This window comes from Anabrus simplex, chromosome 5 (genome assembly GCF_040414725.1).
Source record: "Anabrus simplex isolate iqAnaSimp1 chromosome 5, ASM4041472v1, whole genome shotgun sequence".
Taxonomy (NCBI): Eukaryota; Metazoa; Arthropoda; class Insecta; order Orthoptera; family Tettigoniidae; genus Anabrus; species Anabrus simplex.
Genome location: NC_090269.1, coordinates 148,091,871 through 148,116,479, shown reverse-complemented (window position 1 = coordinate 148,116,479; position 24,609 = coordinate 148,091,871). Strand labels below are relative to the sequence as shown.

Below are 24,609 nucleotides of genomic sequence, written 5' to 3'. Positions count from 1 at the left end.
CTGGAACTAATAGAGACTGTTGATGCTGATGAAATGGGAAACTGAATTCTGAAGTCAGAATTCAACAACTTTGAAAGACTTGAATAGAAACAAAGTACCAAGAATTGATGACATACCCTCATCTTTTACATATTGTATTGTACATGACATCAAAATCAAAAATCAAAATCTCTTTATTTGCATATGAGGTGTCTACCTCGATGGCAAATGGTACACTAAAATACATTATTGTCAAGCCATCTTTCTCCCTTGTCTACTTTCCCAAGAAGCTGGCCTTTCATCTGGGCTCTTAATATTCATACAACTAGTTTTCCTCTCTTCACCGGTAAATGCAGCATTCACCTTTCCAACAACCATTCAACTTTCAACATCCTTATACTTCTCTTTCAGCCATTTTTCCTTAGCTATCCTTTCTACTTCATTTTTTAATTGCCTGTATTAATTGCCTGTATTCCCACTGGTGTCTGGTTGGCCATTTTTGTTCTGTACTTAACATCTCTTCAACACGTACTAAATGTACGTAACACGACCTAATGGGTTGAAAGTCGGTTTCGATTACAATACGGTCGTGAAAATTCAATATTCATTACACAATTTACACTAACAATTTTTTCTATTAAACACACAGCTCATCCTTAATAAATTTATATTGTTTATAAAATTCTACTTATATTATCTCCTGTAGTTACAAACATAGTCAGCTCATATACAGTATGTTGAATTACTTCAAATAATACTATACAACAGGTATAAGATTAAAATTTACATTGCATTTATTTACTTATTTATTTTTTACTCATTTTGGAACCTAAGTAGCATAAAGACCTGCTGCGTCTTAACCAGAGCACCTTTTGCCACCACTTCAGTTCTAAGGGATCCTAACTGGCATGGCTAGGTCATTACATTTAGTGTGTACAGGAGAAATTCCATCCGATTTTAGAGAGATTCCCAAGTTGCTGATTGTGGAGGAAGTAAAACTAAGTAATCATCCTCAGAAAAGCAGGTGCTGACAAGTGTAAAAACCGTCACACTATTAATTTAGCATCTCACGCTTGCAAAATTTTAACATGTGCTATTTACATATTTACAGAAGAATGGAAAGACAAGTTGAAACTGAATTGGGAGAAGTTCAGTTTGGCTTCAGAAAATGAAACAGTCCTGACTTTTAAACATCATAGGTAAATCTCGAGTTTTGATTTCCTCTCCTTGGACTCCCTTTCCAAATTCCTCTTTGATTTCTTTCACTGCCTGTTCTACATAAATACTGAAAAAGAGGGGTCAGAAGCTGAAGGCATGCCTCACACCTCCCTGGACTGCTGGTTGTTTTCATGGCCCTTGATGCAGACTAGACTTGATGCAGGAAATATTAGATTTGAAAATGAAGTCGTAAGTAGACGAATATTGTTACTTAGGTAGTAGAATAAGTAATGAGGGCATAAAATGCGGACTAGCACAGGCACGGAAGGTCTTTCTTAAGGAAATAAATTTCCTCACCTCGAACATTGATTAGGAATGAGAAAGTTTTGAAGATTTTCATCTCTGGCATGCCATTGTATGGAAGTGAAATATGGACAACAACTAGCTCAGAATAGAAACTTTTGAAATGTGGTGTTACAGGAGAATGCTGAAGGTGAGATGGGTAGATCAAATCACAAATGAAGAGATACTAAATTGAATTGGTGAAAGGATAAAAATTTGGCAAAATTTGACTAGAAGAAAAGATAATGTAATGTAAAGAAGACTGGACTTGTTCATTTAGTTTTTGAGGGAAGTGTCTTTGGTAAGAACAGTAGGGGTAGACCAAGGTATGAATGTGATAAACAGATTAGAATAGATGTAGTTATGTAGAAATGAAAAGGTTGGCACGGGACAGCCCGAAAGAGTGCGCATTATCAGGTGACACACGTCAGCGCAACAAATGAGTTGTATGCGCGAACAAACGTCTATGATGTATTTTTGTGGCATTTGAGATATTCATGGAACAAACATCTATGATGTGTCCTGGATATGTATTTGCAGGTAGTTTGAGCATATCTCAACAGATGGCTATAGTATTCCAAAAATTGTGAAGAGAAATGCACTTCAAAAATAATGGAACAAAAGTCTATGTTACATCGTATCCCGCGCGAGCGCTCGACAATGTCACGAATTGAATGCAATGTAATGAACACATTTTAGTCCGAAGATTGTTCTGGTTTGTTCAGTCTTATATTACTGAGTTTATTTAGTTACTCATCAAAACCATAATCATGCATTCAGACGATAGTAGTGATCGTAATGTACTGTTGTCCCCAAGCAGTATACACATGTTGACGAAAAACAGGTGCAGGAAAAGGAAATGTGACTCTAGTGAGTGGAAAGATGTATGCACCAAATCATTATAATTAGGCTAAAACTTTAAAATAACACTATTCTCCTCTGCATGCATACATTATGTACGAATGAGTGAGCGCATGCACTTATAACCTGTTGGTTTACAGAACAAAGGTGTATGTTACATTCTCTCACGTAGCCATGTCCCGCGATCAACACTTATCTTTATTGCCGTTTTTCCTCAATATATAGGGAATGTAACATAGACGTTTGTTCGCGGATACGACTCAAATCATGATGGCTTTCTAGACTAGGGCTGCTGTTTCACTGTCACCCAAGTTACTCTCATGTAGTCTGAATGGGCCTTGAACTAGCCCTCAGATTCACTTAAAAATTCCTGACATGGGCAGGAATCAAATCTGGGGCTTCCAGGCTTGCTACTCCTAGGCCACAGGCTGGCTTAATGTCTTACTTAAGCATAAGTCAAGTATGACAAAGGTATAAGGCAGGGTTGAACTGATTAAATTACTTACTGTACTTGTACCATTGGTCGTAATGCCTTTCTTGCCTTGCTGACATTTAGAAACAAGTCAACAAACAAGTACGTCTTTGTAAAATGAAGTGTGATCAAAAACCTGCCTGAGTCCATGTGTTAATACAAAGCATTAAAACAAAGCATTAAGGCCACAGCCGCTTCCTTCGAACTCCTAGGCCTTTCCTATCCCATCATCGCCATAAGACCTACCTGTGCCGGTGCGACGTAAAACCACTAGCAAAAAAAAAGTTACAAAGTGGCATTATGTGATCATGAATGGCTGACTGCCATCCACTGTTAAAATTCAATCACAGTATGTTTGTACTGTTTTGAAGGATTCAGAATATCATAGGTTATAAACTTCATGGTTCTGATCCGTATTGAATTGTAATTGCAATATAATTATTAAATTAATGTAGTATTGGTCCACCTTTCAATACTATAATATGCAAATGTCAATTGTGTGCGTGTGCATTTGTTTAGTTATTAGATGTTTTACATTAAGGCTGAAGATGGCCAGCCCCAGCTGAAATTAATCCCTAATTAATGTAATTTAGAATATTGCATATTATAATATTGAAAGGTGGACCATTACTACATTAATTTAATAATTATATTAGATTCAGAATAGCACTACCCAGCATGATTTTTGCGGCAAAGCATCTGATACGTGATTTTAACTAATTAAGGTCTCCTGATTACAGAAATGTCATTGGTTCTATTGTATCATGTCTAGTTTCTGTGTTATTTGCCATTTACTGTCTGAAAATATGTCATATCGGCACAGTGCTGCTTTGTGATAACAGCGAATCGGCTGTTGTTAGAGTGTGTCTCAAATATTATTACAATATTATAAGTCCACCTGTTCAATACAATACAATATGATCCACTATTTCATATGGTCAAAATGTTTTATACATAATACATAAAAGTCAGTGGTACATGTTTCACCCTCCTTACGGGCATCATCAGCCATATCAATCTTAAAAAATAATACATATGGAGTCATTCCAATCTTATGAATTATAGGTTAAAATGTTGAAAAATGATTTCGTAAAACAATATACAATAACATCTAAAACAATGATAATGCACCAAAGTATGTTAAAAGAAAGTAAATTAACAGTTTTTGAAGATTAAAACGTGGTTGAACATGAAATGTTGAAAGTTTAAAAACTAAAATGGATCCTTTTTGTTATAATATCATTAAGACTGTGATGGCCTTGAGTGTAAACACAATAATCAAAGGGGGATGTTTCTTCAATTCCCATATATTATATTATATTATATTATATTATATTATATTATATTATATTATATTATATTATATTATATTATATTATATTATATATATGATATTATAACAAAAAGGATACATTTTAGTTTTTAAACTCTCAACATTTCATGTTCAACCACGTTTTAATCTTCAAAAACTGTTAATTTACTTTCTTTTAACATACTTTGGTGCATTATCATTGTTTTAGATGTTATTGTATATTGTTTTACGAAATCATTTTTCAACATTTTAACCTATAATTTATAAGATTGGAATGACTCCATATGTATTATTTTTTAAGATTGATATGGCTGATGATGCCCGTAAGGAGGGTGAAACATGTACCATTGACTTTTATGTATTATGTATAAAACATTTTGACCATATGAAATAGTGGATCATATTGTATTGTATTGAACAGGTGGACTTATAATATTGTAATAATATTTGAGACATACGTCAACTTCAATACGGAACCAAAATGAGAATAGTTACTTGTTGTTAGAGTGGCCGTGGTTTGTTTAAAGGCTGTACCACTTCATGACGGAAACATTCTAGCTTCGATTCCTGTGGCACATTCCATTTCACTAAAAGAAAATTATATCACAATGCAAACTCTTATAGGTAAAATCAAGTATCATGAGCACCGGCGAGATTTGTGTAGTGACTTGAAGGTGTGTGGTATTCTGTTAGGACAACAAGCACTAAATTCTCTTGTTATTTATGTGAATGGGACAGCAGAGCTAGGGACAAACACTGGTCTACACCTTCCTGGCCCAAGAGGCAAGTTTTGACACCTGGTGTGAAAAATGTTACAAATGCTGCCTTAGTTGATCCACAAAAATTTATTTTGCCACCGCTACACATCAAACTGGAAATCATGAAGCAGTTCCTTAAGGCCTTGGACAAAAGTAGCCCCTGTTTCAAGTACATTGCAAGCAATTTTCCACATTTATCTGATACAAAAGTCAAGGAAGGCATTTTTAATGGACCACAAATTAGAAAACTTCTGAAAGACAGAAACTTTGAACAGACGATGAATACCGTGGAATTTGCTACAAGGAATTCAATAAGAGACATCATAATGAAGTTCGTAGGAAATGTAATGGATGAATAATACGAAACAATAGTGTAAACGATGTCGGATGATATGAAAATGTTGGGGTGTGGAATGAGTCTGAAACTGCACTGCCTTCATTCTCATCTCAATCACTTCCCAGAAAATCTTGGGGCTGGTAGTGAAGAGATGTGAGAGAGGTTCCACCAGGACATCAAGGAGGCAGAATGAAGATACCAAGCGAGGTGGGATGAAGCAATGATGGCCGACTACTGTTGGTGTTTGAAAAGAGAAGACAAACTTGATGCAGTCAGACGCTGGGCAGCCAAGCGTTCATACCAAGGGGACATCTAGGACTGTTAAAGTTTATTTTGTTCACATTCATGAATTCATAAATATACTGAACAAAATTTATATTGTTTGCTTGTAAATCACGTTTAATTGTCAAAATAAATTGCTTTCATTGCTTCAGAGTTGTTAGTTCATGTCTTTTTGTATTATCAGTATTATATTACAATCAGTATTATATTACAATAAATGCTAAATATTTCATTGTATTTTATACTCAATAATTATTCATTGTATATAATAATTCAAGACAATATTCAACTATTTCAAAATATATAATACAAAAAATTATAAATATTTCCAAAATTATCAACATTTTTCAGTACTTTTTATATGCGATATTCAGGTCTATCTCTTATTTTGATATACCTATTGTGAGAAAATATGACGTGATACGTAGAAACGGACAATGGATTCGTGTTCAGCGACCCAAAATTAGGTATGATCACCTATCACACCTCTTGCCGCAAAAAAAATGAGTTTGAAAATGCTGGGTTGTGTAGCCTTTGTATTGGCTCACTGCCCACAACCCAACTATCAATTTCTGCTATTCTACCGTAACCGAGAGAACCGAAACTGATTTCACTATCCATGAGGAATAATCAACAAGCGAATGATCTATCACACCTTGATATTTAACATCTCAGAAAAGAAATAAATTATGGAAGGTTGATGGATTTGAGGTTATGCCCAAAATGTAAATACGTAATAAATCACTTACGTAGCACATACAAGGAAAAATTGAAACTTTTTAATATTTAATACTTCAGTAAAATTATCATCTAGAAGGGTATTATAGTTTGAAAAGACAGTGTTAAAGAAAAATTGAATTAATTTACTAGTTAGAATCTGATAAAGGACGAACTCCTTCCAAGTCAGATTTCTCTCTCTCTCCTTTTGCTCACTGCTGTTCGCATCATTCGAATTAATGACAAGACTGTCGACAGTCATTTCACACAGACAGTCTGATCTCCAGAATCTGAACTATTCCATCATCACTTGATAAAAGGCACACTACATTACAGCTGCTCCAATTACCAGAGCCCTGTTGAAGTCTTGACTTCTATGAGTTCTACTATTATGTGTAACCAGTGGCGGCTGGTGCAGAAAATCAGTTGTATGCTGTAACCCATCCCCCGTCCTAAAATAAAAATACTTAGAAACATATGCGGTTTTAAGAAGCTCTCCACTGAATTTTTCATACTGAACAAACACGCAAACAACCCCAACACATATACACAGTCCTCATACAAAACTAATTAAACACACAACAACACTTTCAGTCACAAAACATTCACGAACTCAGTAACGCTTGGTGTGAGCGTGCAGAAACAGAACTTCGGAACATTATAAAAATCTTTGAAATAAAATCAGCAACATCGTAATGCAAAATTACATGTTATGTTGTTATAGTGAAATTTGTATCCGCCTCCGTAGTGTAACGGTTAGTGTTATTAGCTACCATCCTTGGGGACCCGGGTTCGATTCCCGGTACTGCCAGAAATTTAAGAATGGCAGGAGGGCTGTTATGTGGTTGAAATGGTTCATGCAGCTCACCTATATCAGGGGTGTATCTGAAAAGAGCTGCACCACCTCAGGATGAGGGCACGAGTTTACTTCGTGGAATTTGTAAAGTAGACATTTTGTAATTAAAGGTCATCACAATATCATGTCCTTATTTTGACAACATAAAAAGTACATTTTTTTAATAGTTCACCGATTTACAAATATGGCTGTGGAACAGGCAAGTTGGGAGTATTAAAAGACCTGCAGCTGATGGCTTTCTCTACAGTATTTAGTTTGCCGTTTGCTTTGAGCGATCCACCCTCAAATACTACCGCTGAGTCACCTGCCACGTTCTCAGTGATCAGTGCTGCCTCCATGTGGTCGAACGAAGATATTGTAAACAAGATAAGGTTTACAAGAACACAACTTATTTATTTGCTTCACACAGAATTCTACAGTATGTACAGGAATAAAACATAAAATTGTCTTGAAGCAAAGTAGATGATTAATCTTGAGAGAGTTTCTGTTTCTATACCCTATGTACACTCTGAATGTATTTACACTCACTGCTATCTTGAAAAGATAGTTCTTGGGAAAGATATAGATTAGCTAAGAGAGTTCCTTCTAACTTGAAGTGTCTGAGTTCATAAGCTTATACTAAATGAAAGCTATGTTCACAATTAGAGAATCTAATGTGTGTGTCGGAGCTTGAGTGAGCTTGGGGATGTGTGGCATACAACATCGGGGCTCGACATGGATGAAGGAAGGGAAAGTGGAGTAGTGACCTGAGGTGAAACCTCATACTACCAGAATTCCGTCCACCTGATCGAGACACATTTTTAAGAGGAGTAGCCTCCGTGTTCGACGTTCAATGTATTCTTTAGCAGGACACTGGGGAGAATCCTCCTGAGTGTCAGACAGGGAGCTCCTTATATACTGCACACGACGTAACAGACACGCGCACTGAAGACTGCGCGTCGAGTCTCGAATGATCCACGCTTGCGTGCGTGCGGCTGGCTGGCGCTGAGCGAAGAGAGCAGAGGACATACAACACCCTCCCCTCCTAAATACGCCGATACGGCGTGAAGCGGCGCTGGCGGTGGCTACGATGCTGGGCAGGAGCTTCTGACGTCTCTGTTGTATTGTCCGGAGCTGTGACTGGGCGGAGTGGCGCTGCATCGTCCTCAAAAGGAACCCATGGTTATTAAATGGTCTAAAGCTCGTTCAGCAATAGATTTATCTGGCTTAACAAGAGAATCAATAGCCGGATATGGACGGTAGCGCAGGCGTATCTGGTCCTGGTGGCGGCAAATGCGTTTCTCAGCAGTCTGAATCTCGTCGAGACGATGGCCCAAAGATCTGCGGATGACACCAGGTAACCAGAGCGGGTTTGACTTGAATGTCCTTATGTAGACCCTGTCGTTGACGGTGAACTTTGTTGGCGAGGTCTTAGGCTGGGCCGGAAGAGGCTGCAACAGAGAAAGTAAAGTTCTGTGAGGTCGTCCATGGAGCTTTTGTGCGGGAGTGACATTATCAGCGCCGGGCAGAGTTCTGTAGTTGCTTAAGAGTTGTAACAATGCTTGGTCTTTAGTTAAGCCTGAAGAGACAGCTTTTTTCATACTTTGCTTAAAAGTTTGTACAAAGCGTTCAGATTCACCATTAGATTGAGGGTGAAAAGGCGGTGCTAGGATATGGCGAATGCCATTATATGTACAGAAGTTCTTAAAAGCAGTAGCTGTAAATTGCGGTCCATTGTCAGAAATTAGGACTTGAGGTAAGCCTTCAGTTGTAAATATTTTCTGAAGAGCACGAATGGTAGCTTCTGTAGTAGTAGTCGAATGCATATCCACTACAAAGGGAAAGTTCGATAGAGAATCTATGACGATGAGCCACATGGAATTGAGGAAAGGACCTGCGAAATCGATGTGAACTCGTTCCCATGGAGAAGTAGCAGGAGGCCATGAAGCTAGATCAGAAGACGGGGCGTTCTGATTAATTTGACATTGTTCACAATGGCGGATGAGCTTTTCGATGGCGGCATCAATACCAGGCCAGTAGCAGTGTTGACGTGCCAGTTGCTTAGTGCGGGATATACCCCAATGACTTTGGTGTAACAAGTCGAGAACTTGTGTCTGTAGACTAGGTGGGATAATCACTCGGAAGGTGGTGCCGGTTTCGAGGAGTATAACTCCGGCACGAGTCGTAAGACGATGCTGAATACGATGATAAGGCGCAAGGTGGGCAGGAAGTTTGTTCTGAAGGGGCCAACCATTGCGGATGTAAGTACGTACCGTAGCCAGTGTACTGTCCTTATCCGTAGCTTTAGCAGTGCAGGTAGCGTCAATAGGAAAGGTGGATACGGTGTCTTCGAGTTCTATGTCTAACTGAAGACATTCGGATTCTTGAGAATCGAAGGCAGTATCAGGACCGACTGGTAAGCGAGAGAGGGCATCAGCATTACAATGCTGGGATGTGGCACGATAGGCGATCTGATAGGAATAATCAGAAAGGAACATGGACCATCTTTGAAGCTTTCTGAAGGAATGCTCAGGGATCTTATTACCAGGATGGAATAAGTGTACTAGAGGCTTGTGATCAGTAATGATCAGGAAATGGTTGCCATAGAGATATTCATTGAAACGGCGAATACCAAAGATGATTGCTAAACCTTCTTTTTCTATCTGGGAGTACCGACGTTGATGCTCATTAAGTGTCTTCGAAGCAAAGGCGATGGGGCGTTCTTGTCCGTGACGATCCTTCTGGGAGAGAACGGCGCCGACGCCGTAATCTGATGCGTCAGTAGCTAGCGTGATGAGCTTGCCAGGCTGAAAATGAGTGAGTTTAACAGCTTGAACAAGGGCTTTCTTGATTGTTTGCCAGGCCTGTTGACATTGCGGAGACCACTGAAATTTAACACCTTTTTTGCGTAAGGCGTTTAATGGAGCTGCAACTGAAGCGAAGCGGGGAATGAACTTGTTATAGTAGTTCGCTTTGCCTAGGAAGGATTGGAGCTGCTTGATGTTCTGTGGTACAGGCATGTTTACAATCGCCGAGACATTCCGTTCACTAGGTTGAATGCTGTTTTTATCGAGGATGTGTCCCAGGTAATGAACTTGCGGCTGAAAGAAAGTGCATTTAGTGAGATTCGCTCGTAGGCCATTGTCTTTCAACTTCGTGAGAAGGAGGCGCAGATTATGGAGATGCTCTTGATGATCTGTGCCGGTCACAATAATATCATCAAGGTAGTTAGCACAACCGGGAATGGAGTTGGTGAGTTGAGCTAAATAGCGCTGAAAAATAGCAGCTGAGGAAGAGACGCCGAACGGGAGATGCTGGAGCTGGAGCAGTCCGATAGGAGTGTTGAGTGTGAGAAATTGCTTGGATTCTTCATCTAAAAGTAGCTGTAGATAGGCTTCTTTAAGATCCACTCTAGAGAAGAATTGTCCACCAGCTAGACGACGGAATAAGTCCTCTGGACGGGGAATTGGAAATATATCTGTGTCGATTTGTGCGTTGATCGTAGATCGGAAATCACCACAAAGTCGTACATATCCATCAGGTTTCTTGATTACAACTAGTGGAGTGGCCCATTGACTGGAATTGACTGGTACCACTATTCCAGCTTCTACCCATCTTTCTAACTCCTTAGTGACCTGGTCTTGAAGTGCCAGGGGTACTGGACGTGCTTTGAAAAAGCGCGGCTTAGCTCCCGATTTCAGCTGTATGTGAGCTGTACAGTTTTTGGCAGTTCCAAGCGTAGAGTCGAAGACTTCAGGAAACTGCTCGAGGAGAGCCGTAATATCAGAAGTAGGTTGCAACGTAGATACTACGTTGATGTTGTCATGAATCTGGAAACCGAATAAATTAAAGAGATCCATGCCCATAATGTTCGATGTGGTGTAGTTGTTGACTACGAGTAGTGGAATGACCTTCCGAATTCCTTTATAACTGGCGGGAAGCGTGATTTGGCCTTTAATGTCAATCTTCCGTTTGTTAAATGTAACAAGCTGGATGTCAGCTGGAGAGCATGAAGGTGAACCTAAGTCGTGATATGTAGCCAGGTTAATGATAGAGACAGGTGATCCAGTGTCTAACTGAAAATCGACAGAGCGATCAGAGAATGATAGAGGAACGATGATCTTGTGAGAATTCTTGGTGGGAATAATAAGATTTATCTGATCAACTTCCATGTCCTGTCGGGGCTGTATATGCTTCGGGCGCGCTGCCCGAGTCTTAGCAGGGCGGAGCGAACTCTGACATAGAGTCTTGATGTGTCCTACTTTATTACATCGTTCACAAGTGGCTTTGAACAAAACGACAGGCACGACGTTCATGATGTTTGAAACATCCTCTGCAGGAAGGCAGGAGTTGCGACTTGCTCTTAGAAGTGGGCTTCCTTGGAGAAGAACGAGAGGGAACCAGGCGAGAATGCTTGGCAGAGAGCGACTTGGCTTCGCGGTTCAAGGTAGCAGAGGACTGGCGGGCTGGAGTAGAGACTTGAGCGACTTCGTGTTTAGAAGCTATTTCTGCCGCAGTCTTGGTAGTAAGTTCGTATACTGTAGCAATACGCTGGATGTCTTCTAAAGAAGGGTTACTCTTCTTGATAGCGTCAAAACAAACTTTGTCCTCAGGAGTATGCAGAATGACCATATCCCGAATGAGGGAATCGGTATAGGGCGTACCACAACCATCCTTGGAACATATAAACTGGCAGGGTTTAGCTAGACCTCGCAATTCCGCTATCCATTCAGCATGAGTCTGATGCAGTTGCATCCTGCTCTGAAAAAATTTGTAGCGAGCGACCACTATGTGCGGGGCTTTAGCATATGTTCATTGATACGGGCCAAGAGCTGTGCGAACGGCACTTCAGAGAGTTGCTCCTCTGGACTTAATTTTTGTAGTAATTCGCACGTAGCATTGCCAACCGAACTGAGAAATAGTGCACGTTGGCGCTTGTCATCCGTGACGGAATGGCATATGAAATGTTGCTGTAGGCGGGCGAAATAGACTGACCATTCTTCCTTAGCCGGATCAAAAGCAGAGAACGGAGGAATTGCTGAGGGCTGTGTAGAAACAGAAAGAGTTTGCATAGCTGTGAGCAATGCCGCTTGTTGTTGCTGCTGTAGAGCTTGCAATACGGCAGCTAGCTGCTCGGCTGTAGCCATGTTGAGATGCGTGAGAGAAAAGAACTTGGCTAGCAGCGTGTACTAAGCTGGCTGTAGGCGAGACCTTCACCGGAACAGCTGGGAGTGTGTGAGAGAGCAAGCAAGCTGAAGCGTGCCGAACAGGTGCTGCGAGCGAGAGAGAGCCATGGAATGTCGGCTGACTGTCCGTAGTTCGAAGGAGGCTAATAGTTGCACTGTAGAAAAGGCTAACTTCTGGTAGAGGCCGTACAGGTTCCAATGTGGAGTGGTGATAGTTACGGAGTATAGTGTCACTGTGCCAATGAGTGGACGATATCCTGTAAGAGTTTGTTGCCCTGTCGCGAATGAGTAGACGACAGAATGTAATCAGTTTTGTACCTCGTTTCGAATGAGTGCGCGACACACTGACCACTGTTTGACTTCGTCGCCAATGTGTTGGTGGCAGATGGCACGTAGGTTTTTTTTTTTTTTTTTACCTCGTCGCCAATGAGTTGTGTTGTAAACAAGATAAGGTTTACAAGAACACAACTTATTTATTTGCTTCACACAGAATTCTACAGTATGTACAGGAATAAAACATAAAATTGTCTTGAAGCAAAGTAGATGATTAATCATGAGAGAGTTTCTGTTTCTATAAACTATGTACACTCTGAATGTATTTACACTCACTGCTATCTTGAAAAGATAGTTCTTGGGAAAGATATAGTTTGTGATAGTTGAAAACTATCATTTGCACTAGCATAGATTAGCTAAGAGAGTTCCTTCTAACTTGAAGTGTCTGAGTTCATAAGCTTGTACTAAATGAAAGCTGTGTTCACAATTAGAGAATCTAATGTGTGTGTCGGAGCTTGAGTGAGCTTGGGGATGTGTGGCATACAACATCGGGGCTCGACATGGAGTAGTGACCTGAGATGAAACCTCATACTACCAGAATTCCGTTCACCTGGTCGAGACACATTTTTAAGAGGAGTAGCCTCCGTGTTCGACGTTTAGTGTATTCTGGAGCAGGACACTGGGGAGAATCCTCCTGAGTGACAGAGAGGGAGCTCCTTATATACTGCACATGACGTAACAGACACGCGCACTGAAGACTGCACGTCGAGTCTCGAATGATCCACGCTTGCGTGCGTGCGTGCGGCTGGCTGGCGCTGAGCGAAGAGAGCGGAGGACATACAACAGAAGACTCGCTGTGAAGTGATGTCTTGGCTGTTCTTTCCACAGCCTATCGAGAAAGTTAAGCATGCATGCACAAAAGGCGGAGTTCCTGCTTTGTGGCAAAAGGCTTAGAAATTCTCGCTGAGCTGTGATCTGCACAGCCAGCACCCAGCGTGGAGCGCACGACTAACATGGTTGTGAGGAGAGTTGAATGATTTGTTATTCTTTAGCTGGTGTCTTTTTCATTGCATTGTATTTGATTGTAGATAACAGTATTAAAGTAATTTATTCAGCACATAAGGTACGGCCGCCCCTGTGTGTAACATATCCGTTTACCACTTTCCATATCAACTCTCTGGAGGTGAATGAAAGTAAACTTTCCGTCAAGCCTCCACGAACGGAGAGGCTAGAGATTCAACATTGCAAGCGTGAATGCATGGGTCCCCGGCATTCTTCAGATTAAATTGCATACTTATATTAATGATAATGAATCAGTTCTTGCATATTATTCTAACTGAAATTATTTGATAAATTATATTTTGGACGTTGTGCACATAGGATTGCATTATGCTATGCCCTGGCTAACAAACTACTTTGATGTCTCCGCGCATGCGTTCTTTGATAGCATCAACCAATAAACGCTAACATGAACACGTGCTCATGTTTACAGCAGGGCTGGTTTTCTCGCTGACGGCGGTATAGAGAATGACAGCCCATCAACTACAACAGCTCCTTGATACACATGCAGTGGAGCAGACAGTGGGGTTTTGGCGAGTTTCAGCTGATTCCGCATCGTAGTAGGTGACTTAGCTTGTTTTGTTGAAGGATGAAGCGTCAGTTCTGTGATACTCCCTGAACATAGAAGTTTAATTAATGAAGTGTTGTTTGTTTTAGCAACTCAACGACAGTTCCATGATCATCTCGGCGCTCACATCTTACCTTCATGAAAGAGATCAAGGTCTGCCTGAGGTGGTCAAGTGCTACCCCACCATCTCCTACACTGATGATGATGGCAGTATCAAGAAGGAAATCATGAATCGCTATTTCCTCATGTTCCAAGAAGATATTCCAAAGGACAGAACAAAAGAAAATATTCTGTAAGTAATACTTTATCCTGTACAAGGCATGGTCATAAATTAATTGAATTTTGAAACTAAATCTTTAGGGGACTTACCTGTAGCTTAGTTAGCTTTGTCCTCCCCTCCTCTGCTGGTTCCACACGTAGAAGCAGTCATAGTAGGCAGCTAGGAAGATAGTACACAGTTCCACTGAAGATTTCAATTTGATAGCTTCAGTTGACTATTCAGGCTTGGATAGTATTCAACTTGTCGTAGGTACGACGTCCTAACTGTTGTAAAACCTTCAATTATTATGTTTAATATATTTTATTAAATGTTAAATTATCTTTTATTAAATGTTAAATATGACTAATACATGGTTTCCCTGCAAATATGTATTATAAATTTGTATAACCTCAAATACGTATTGTGTATAAGTTTAACCTCAAAATCTATATAGTCGAAAGCTGTAGAAAACTCTATAATGTTTGTATATATTAGGTGTATTCTGCTATCATTTGGTACATATGAAGGGTTCTGGAAACGTACTCTAAGGTATTATCCAGATACATGTAGAGACATTAGGAATGTTGGAGAGATTTCCATGTGTATTGGTAAACAGTAATCAAAAGTTCGAGCTGGATCCATTACTGGAGTACTCCATTCCACTAGCTGGTCAATCAATGTTTCGAGTGTGTCTGTCAGTGAGTGAGTCATTTCAAGAGAGTGTCTGTTAAAGTGAGCGAGTCAGTGTTGTTGATATCTGTACTTGTCAGAATCGACTTCAGGTTACTCCGCTGTTAAGTGCTGTAGTGTTACTTGCTATTGTGTGTAATTGTGTGTTGTGACTTACAGTGACAGTAAAGTAGTTTACGCAAGGAAGTGAACATGTTTTTGTGTGATATTTATTTACGTCAAATAAAATCGCATTTGAGAGCAATAAAGTGGATCGCTGAATATAATTTTAAATTTAGATTAAACCTCCAGCAAAGTTAAATTGGAAAATGTTAGTATATTTGACCTGTTATAAGCTGGTTTGACCCTCGTTTCAATTTAAACAACATTTATGAAAAACCCAATATCCTATTTGACTTCCTAATTCTTCTTCTCAAAAATTCTAAATTTCTAAACCCGCCTTACAAAGTTCCTACCCACATTTTCTACCTCCAGTAACTCACCCTCCTAACCCGCCCTAAACTACCCCTCCTTTATTTCACTTTCTTATCATTTCCCATCATCTTTTAACTTCAAATCCTTTTAATCTTCTCTTGTATACTAATCCTCTTCCTTTATTAACTTATCCTATCATCTTCTTTTCACCTCTCCTCAAAAAAAAAAAAAAAACTACTTTCCGAATTGAACTGTATACCGTAAAGTGGGGTAACTTCGGCCATACAGGGTAACTTCGGCCACTGACGAATATCAATACTTATTGTCTCCTGCCTCCTAAACTGAAAAAGATAAACCATTTGCAACAGCTGAAATGCACGTACAATAGAATGCTCTATCAAAACTCGGTAGTCCAAAGAACATTGGCGGTCTCATTTTTGAGTCAATCCATTTTTTTCACAGCCCCGACTATTGTCTTCTCTGGTAACAGCAGAAAACAAACTGTTCTCTAGCCCCAGCATTCGATTCTCCGTTCCAGTAGTTTATGGGGTCAAAATGTAAGTACGTCTGGTAACTGATCAACACAATTTGATACATTTTATTCAAATAGGTTCTTCAGGGAATAGTTTTGTGATGAAAGTTGTCCACTTCCGGGTTAACTTCGGCCATGCCAAGAACGTACAGGAAAACATTACGCGGCCGCGGGTTTTGTAATTACGAGCCTGTTTACTTCAAGAATGCTTTAGAAGAGATTAATAAAGCCACAATAACAATAAACGGGGAAGTTTATCCCGACAGGGAGGAGAAAGACGGTTCCTATTCAATGATAAATAGACGGAAATCAGTTGACATGGACGAGGCGCAATTAAGAACTTGATTGACGGCCCAGATATTTTATAATTTAGAAGACAGTGTATTATGAGAACAGTCTACAAGATTGCTTCTTTTTCGATCTCCTTTTTCCTCCATACTATTGGTCTTTATGATTTTCGTACTTTTTATTTATTATCTTTTGTACCATTACGAATAATTACGCAATGCAACACTTAATTTGTAATAACATACAATGCTTGTACGCTTAGGCTAAATAAAATAGTTTCTTCTTTGTGAAAAATGTGAATTTGATCACTATACTTCTGTTTCACCACAAATCGTTTTAATTTGTTTGTGATTGTTGATACTGGGCTTTTTGCAGGCTTCTAAAAAACATTCACAGTGGCCGAAGTAACACTACATCGAAGAAAACTTTGTTTTAAGAGATATTTTTATGGCGGCCGAAGTTACCCCAAAACTCCGGCCACTCTTTCGATAATTATAATTCATTACTGAATAACAATTAGAATTATGTTCATATTTAGAAATGAAGAACAAACATGGCAGAACTTATATTATATTTTTCAGAAAATTAGAGGGAATATTTCACATTTTAATTTTAAAAATATACGAGAAAGTGGCCGAAGTTACCCCGTTTTACGGTACTAATATACTATAGTGCCACCTGCATTTTGGGTCTTCACATTCAAATTTAAAATCTTGCCTTGCGCTGACTTTGACTACTTCAATTACGACCTGAATTTTTATCTTCAAGAAATAGCGCACTGTGCATATACGTTGCGCCGTTCCCGCGTCCAGGCATGGACACAAGAGATCTTGACTAGCTCTAAATTCAGTTGGTTCAACAACTAAGTTTTATGGGTATGGGTTCCATAAGAGAAAAACGTTCAGGTCGGTTAATGGTAGATTCTAACTAACGTTGAAAGACGTCTCTTACCCGTTACTAGTTAGATACCATACTCTTATTAGCTCATAGAGAAATTGACGTCAACTGAAGATACCACTATCTTATAACTAATACTTATTCTAGGAACACATAGAAGGAATGCTGAGGTTATACTATCTCACATTTATTTAAATATTAAGTTAGACATTATAAGAAAAATCATCTTAAATTCGACCAATGAAAACTTCTTGAAGTGAGTAATTCGTTGTTATTCCTACAGTCTGTATTCTTCACCAACATCTCAGAAAAATCATATCCTCCGAACTCATCGTAAATAAACGCATTCTAGGATTCTACCATTTCATTTCATGAGTCCATTGATCTCTCAAAATTATAGAATATTAGAAGAAATATTACATAACATTTGGGAATTATAAAGAAGCATATGTTTTCATTCGTAGGCAATTCACTTACGAAGTTGGGCGATAATGAATTAAACTAATATGAATGAAATTAATTATATTTACATGTGCCGTATTGGCAAGAAAATAAACATCAAAATCAAGAATATTAAGAGTGTTGGATGCATCCTTTAAGAAGAAAAAAAAATAAAAATTGTACCAATTACTATTTACAATATCTCTGATTAAACTTTCTTGAGAAATAAAGAATGCTTATGGAATCATCGAGTTGGTGTTCAGATAAGAATTGGAGTTCAAATTGTCTGAATATCAGTTATTCTTCGGATAAATATGAAATTCAGTTCGTTACTAGCTATTCCTTACTCACAGGTCTGACACATATTTCAATTTACACTAACTGTCTGTCTCGATGCAGGTGTAAAATTCTCAATAAAAAAAAAACTATCTCAGAACTTCTCCTGATTTTGAATTGACAAGTACACTCACGTATGTTTCACGGTTTAAATATCCACATTCGCATGCTCAATTGCCTCTTAGTTACTCATATTTCCCTGTGTCACTCACCATAAGTAATCACCCTCCAAGTAACGTTATCATAAGATTTAACTTATAAACTTAAGGTAATGTGACCTTAATTTCAGTGATAAGTATTAGTCTACGTGCGTATTTGGTTGTAAGAAACGTCATCATACATACCCTATGAAATTATCATCACACCTACTACTAACGGAAAATCTACTTGGTCAGAAGACACTATCTTCGACTAAAAATAATCCTTTTTGAATAGCTATGTCACCAGTGATTAGTCTAGTAGGTTGAATATTGTTCAGAATAATGTTATACACAGTGAGTTTCAAAATCATCCGAAATAATTCTGTGAAGGCTTAAATATTATCATGACTACATGTATGATTCTCTAGACAATCCTAACATGGATAAAAACAATGCTCTATCACTCTCGAGATCGTATCCTAAGCTATGTGAAAATGCATAGGATTAAGAATTATCATATGGAATTGGCAAGAATTCACTGACACTCTCAGAAACATCACTTGAAAATCACATTGTCTCAACTTAGAACAACTATGACTATCTCTCTCGAAGAAATAATAAATATGACCATCATAAATCACTATCATCCTTATACCATATCTATAACGCGTCAATTATTACTCATATTTCACGTATAATAAATCTCTCTCTTCATCATATGCAAATCACTTCATTAAACTGCACGTCAACGTGCCGTGACATTCTTAAAATGCCCTCTTTACTTCCTATCGCCATAGTGCCAAATTTAACATCATAACTCTGAGTAATCTACTGCCTTATTCCTCCATAAACACTTCCTATATACGATCTCGCACCGAGTGACTTTGATTAAAATAGTGTACACTGGTGTTAATGTCAACTTCACACTTTACTCTTCACTGATAATAATAATAATAACACTAACTATTTACTCTCACATATCACTGGAAACATTACGATCGGAATATCACTTGGTGACCACGCCTACTAATGAAATTGACATTTCATATAGGTGAATACCTACTTCCAATCATCTCATCTAGACGTTTATCTACGCACTGTCTTCGCACAAATACACATATCAACATATAATTATAAAAGGTAATATTCTCTTACTTACGAAAACGACTCAGATAATGGACTTAGCTTTGCTCAAGGTGGTCTCGATGTCTTCTCATCTCCGGTCATCTGAGATTAGGATCTCGTCATCTGGTTCCTCCACGAGTGATCGGGTTCATCGTAGCTCTCCACAATTGATTACTGGTCATCAGGGATGATCAACATCGTATCGCCCCATCAGGATCTAAATAGCGTTACCTTGCTTCTTTACAGGCTCATAGTGGAATCTCGTACGTATGTAACAGAATAATAACAAAATATGTGATTCATTGCTGGCATTCTTCAACTAATATGTCTCTTGTGAAGCTCAAATTGTATGGATTTTGCTATGGTACAGTTAGTCCAATATGCTAGCTCCAAATCGACTAGGATAATTATTAAGTATTTATTCCAATTTGAAAAGGAACTTCTTTCCTCTATATCTTTATTGGTGCGAACGTACTCAACAGCTGATCATTATGTATCTTTTACTATTAAGCTGTATCGGGCAAATTTATTTAAGCTCTGCGCCACTTCGTGACGTAGCTCTATTGTAATCTGGTTTATCTCCTTTTATAGTATTTTATCTTTCGCGCAGCGATTAAATCTTGATAACAAGTGTTGGGCGTGTAGCCGCGAATCATATTTCCTTCCAAATTACGGTATTTACTCCAGATGAATAATCTCTTTCAGTCTAGTCCTACGTCTTCTTACTGCTTCAAGGTCTGATTATATAGTGAGTGATGAGGAAATTTTTTTCTTAAAAAATAGGTTTAAATAATGTCCATTTGTCATTCTTTTCCTGCGCCTTCTATACATGGTTCTTTCCATAACTGACTGATGAAAATACATTCCGGCCCGTATTGACGTTAAATGCATTTATTTTAACATTTTGATCGCAGAGACTCCATGTTTGTTTTACCAGCTCGTATAAAGAACTGTGAAACGGCACAACGTTTTTCATTTGTTTCCGCTTTTTACCATTTTTCTCTTCACAGTTGTTTTTTACGTCAACTGTTCTAAAAATCTACAGGATCCTAGTTACATATTTCAATTATATTGAATTGTATTATGTGTGTGTGTGTGTGTGTGTGTGTGTGTGTGTATATATATATATATATATATATATGTACATTTTCGCAACCGGAGCAAATACTGGATCATTAAGGTATTCGAGTTCCATCGGCGTTTGAAAGCACAGTGCCTGACGTTGAATATGTCACGCTGATCTTCGGGAGCTGGCAATTTACTTCAGTTAAGCTACTCGTCTTCGGCTTCTGCACGATTTTGGATCTTCATATTTGTTGGATTGTGTTGTGACTTCGCGCTTGATATTGTATGCAAGCTGGCTCATTTAACTGTTCTCCACTTCTCGTAAACATTATGAGACAATGCCGAACTTTACGTGTGCTATGCTGCTGTTCAGAAGATTGCGCCTTGCTTCTTTTAAGTGACTTACCTTCTACTTCTTCTGAATTTTACAGTGCCTCTCCCCGTTGTTTTATATTGCCTCTTCAACTGTTTTTGTGGGGTTTGATCTTTAATTTCTTTCTTACCTATGCATTGTTTTTTGCGTTTTATTCGGCTGATGATGACCCGGATTGGGGTCGAAACCGATACCGCTTCCACTTATAATTAAATAGGAATGTAACACTACATTTCGTATTTATTTGTATTGAATAGGTTGAACTACCTTATTTATTATTTCAATTTAATTGTCCTCATTAAGGTGTCAAAAGCATAATTGTGCTATGGCTGTAGAGAATAAATGTCTCAGAGTAATATTACAAAAACTACAGGTAAGGCTCGCCGCAAAATGAGACGCAGGGTGACTCACGGTGAGTTTATGCAAACCACAGAACTGACTGGACCCGCGCATGTTACGGCGCAGGGTGACGTGACGCAGTTGTTGCCCATGGTGACCCTGCGGACCGCAGTTTCTTGCAAGACTCACGGTGATTTTGGCTGTTCATATTGTGTTTTGTAGTTCGAAATGGAAGAAAAACTAAATGTAGCCATGCGTGTTCGCGAAGTTCTGTATGATACGAGCCACGAAGCCATTGTTGCAGGTGCTGAAGCGAAGGCGATGTGGGAGAAACTGAGACATTCGCTCAGAGATGCTCTCAGAAGACAGCAAAAATACATGAAAAGTGGAGCACTGGCTGAATCTGTTTCGAACACAAACTCGGTAAACTGTGTACTGAAACTGTGATCCAACTTGCGACGATTGTCATCATGACTCACTCTGCCGTGAGGAATTTGGCGTGAGTCTCATAATTATTTTTACGTTAAAACCTAACCTTAAATTTAACAATGTAATTGTTTTTCATTTTTTTAGCACATTCCCTCTTTAGGACTTTTTTCTTTTCGGTCTCCACAAAAACGTCCTAACTAATTTCGACTGTAGTTTGAAGTTTGCATTACAGAGGGTATTTTGTTTTCATGTGCAGCTCTAGCGAGAGAAGCCTGAACTACAAAACAAACATGGCGCGCATGTTACTGTCGTCCACATTTGAAGAGCAGCAAGGTTTAGTTAGAGGTTTGTTGGCCAAAAGGTATACACCGAGTGAAATTCACAGGGACTTGCATGGCGTGTATGAGGATGACTGTCTGGACAGTAGCAATGTCTCTAGGTGGTGTGCATTCTTTCAAGAGGGCCGTGTGAACCTTAGTGGTTCGCCACATTCCGGGCGGCCGGTAACAGCTTCAGCTCCGCAGAATGTCCGCATCATTAAGGCAGCAATTTTGAACGACCGGTGTGTGCACCTGCGAACCTTATTGCAGACATTCAACATTTCCTATGGTGCGGTATATGACATTGTTCACGACACAATGAAATTCCATGAAGTTAGTGTTCGCTGGGTGCCTAAGAACCTGACAACCACAAGGGCCAGCGAATGATGACAAGCATGGATCACTTAACATGTCACACCTCAGAAGGTCATGACTTTCTGAAAGGAATTGTCACTGGTGATGAGTCGTGAGCATACCACTAAATGCCCGAAACCAAGCAGGCCTGTATGGAATGGAAACATGTTGGTTCCCCAGTACGGAAAAAAAAATTGAAGTGACTCAATCTACTAGGAAAGTGCTTGTGACAGTGTTCTGGAACATATTTGGTGTGTTATTGGTGGACTTTGCTGAACACGGGACCACTGTGAATGCTGCACCTTACATAAAAACTCTGGTTAAGTTGCGTCTTGCCCTTCGTGACAATCGCCACAACATTAATGCTGACAGTATCAAACTTCTTCATGACAATGCCCATCCCCATGTTGCTGCTCCTGTTCATGAGAAACTCGCCAAATTTGGGTGGGTGGTGCTCAAGCACCCACTATACAGTTCGAATCAGGCACCATCAGACTTTCGCGTGTTTGGTCCCACGAAGAAATTCCTGGCTGGCTAACACTTTGCGACAGATGCGGAAGTGTAATCAGCAATCCGCAGATAGCTATACTCCAACCAAACTGACTTCTATGAACAGGGCATATTGAAACTGGTACCACAATGGAAGAAATGTGTTGAGAAACTTCGCGACTATGTAGAAAAGTAGGTCAAAGATGCAAGTTCATTTGTGATTCCTTTGGTTTTAGTACATATTTAACTTTTTTGGAAAAAAATTATTGTGCGTTACTTTCCGATCTGCTCTCGTACATTGATATGTTGCACAAACTTTGAGGAGAAACTGAAGTTGGCGAAGACATCTGAATGGTTGAACAAAGAAAACTGTGACAGGAGACTTTAACAGATGAGATCATAGAAAGCATGTAGGGAGAAAAGGATGAGAATGATGAGGAAGATAAAAGCAGGGACCAAGAAAATTCCACACATAGGTGGTACCAAATTGACAAGTATGCGTTCTCCAAGCATCTTCAATAAAACAAAGTAAAATGTTTCAAAATGCCCATACTGGATAAAAAGCCTGTAAGGTATGAAATGAAATGGTGTATGACTTTCAGTGCCGGGAGTGTCCGAGGACATGTTTGGCTCGCCAGGTGCAGGTATTTTGATTTAACACCCGTAAGTGACCTGCTCATCATGATGATGAAGACAACACATACACCCAGCCCCCGTGCCATCAAAATTAACCAATGATGGTTAAAATTCCCGACCCTGCCGGGAATCGAACCCGGGACCCCATTGACCAAAGGCCAGGACGCTAACTATTTAGCCATGGAGCCGGACCCTATAAGGTGTGATACATGCATACAGTAGTAGTGTCTTTTGTATTTTGTGTGGTTTTAGTGCATTTGTAGTGTTAAATATCACTCAGCAATCCAGCACCCCCTCTGTGCAAGGAAATGCCTGATCAGCAAGTGTCTGGTATAATTGAAGAAAAGTATGCCATCAGAACTCAAAATCTGCCAGGCTAACTACCTCAGACTCAGTAGCACTCAGGTTGTCCACATGCCTGGGCTATAGGGTGAATGAGGAAGCACAGTTTTCATAGTGTTCATCAAAACTTCACGAACCAACAGCGTTTTGTGAACTGGTACATTGTCATGGTTCAGGAGTTGTTTCTCCACAGTCTGGTTTTTTTCCTCCTGACATATTCTCTCTAACATTGCAAGACTTTGAGATAATAGTAGCTCACCATTTGACCTTCATGGTGCACAATACCGCTGATATTGAAAAAGACTGCCAACAACACTTTTACATTCAACCTGACCTGCTAGGCTCTCTTTGGTATCAGCACGCCACTACGTGTGTCTGATACAGAAGTGAACGTTGATACAAATATTTGAGCCAAATATTTCAGGTTCCCTATGGGAATCAACATGTATAACATGTTCAGACATGAACAGTTATTTATGGACAATACCCCTCTTCAGTGTTACGTACTGGAAACTGCTAATACTTTGCATTTGTGCATTATTTTTAGAGCTGCCTTGTATGTTAATTTTGCATCATAATGTATGTTGCACATGTACTGTGCAAGACTCAAACTGTGCAAAGAATGTTGTTAATTTTATCTTTAAAATCTCTAAGAAGATTGAAAAAAGTCAGGTAGGAAATACAAAACTGGAGCAGGTGAATCATTTCAAATACGTGGGATATGTATTCTCCCAGGATGGTAGTGTAGTAAGTGGTGCGGCAAAGCTAATGCAAGAAACTCGAAACGTCAGCCTCTTATTAGACTTACTTTCCTGTACGGTATGGTCTTGGGATATCTTGTTCATAAGTTGGAAGTAACAGACATGAAAGTGATGAGAATGATTGCTGGTACAAGCAGGACAGAACAGTGGCAATCAGTAAATTTAATGGATGAAGCATTGTGCATAAATTAGCTTTAGTAGTGGGGTCAAGTGAGACGAATGGAAGAGAATCATGGATTG

At 39.3% G+C, this 24,609-nt stretch overlaps 1 protein-coding gene across 1 annotated transcript in view; it reads left to right on the top strand.

The window, feature by feature from the left end:
* Positions 1-24,609, top strand: part of Su(P) (prostaglandin E synthase Su(P)) — an 84,161-nt gene that overhangs the window by 39,391 nt on the left and 20,161 nt on the right. The window contains exon 3 of the mRNA XM_067147152.2: positions 14,229-14,431. Coding sequence (XP_067003253.1) covers positions 14,229-14,431 — 203 coding nt within the window. The remainder of the gene's footprint in view (positions 1-14,228; positions 14,432-24,609) is intronic.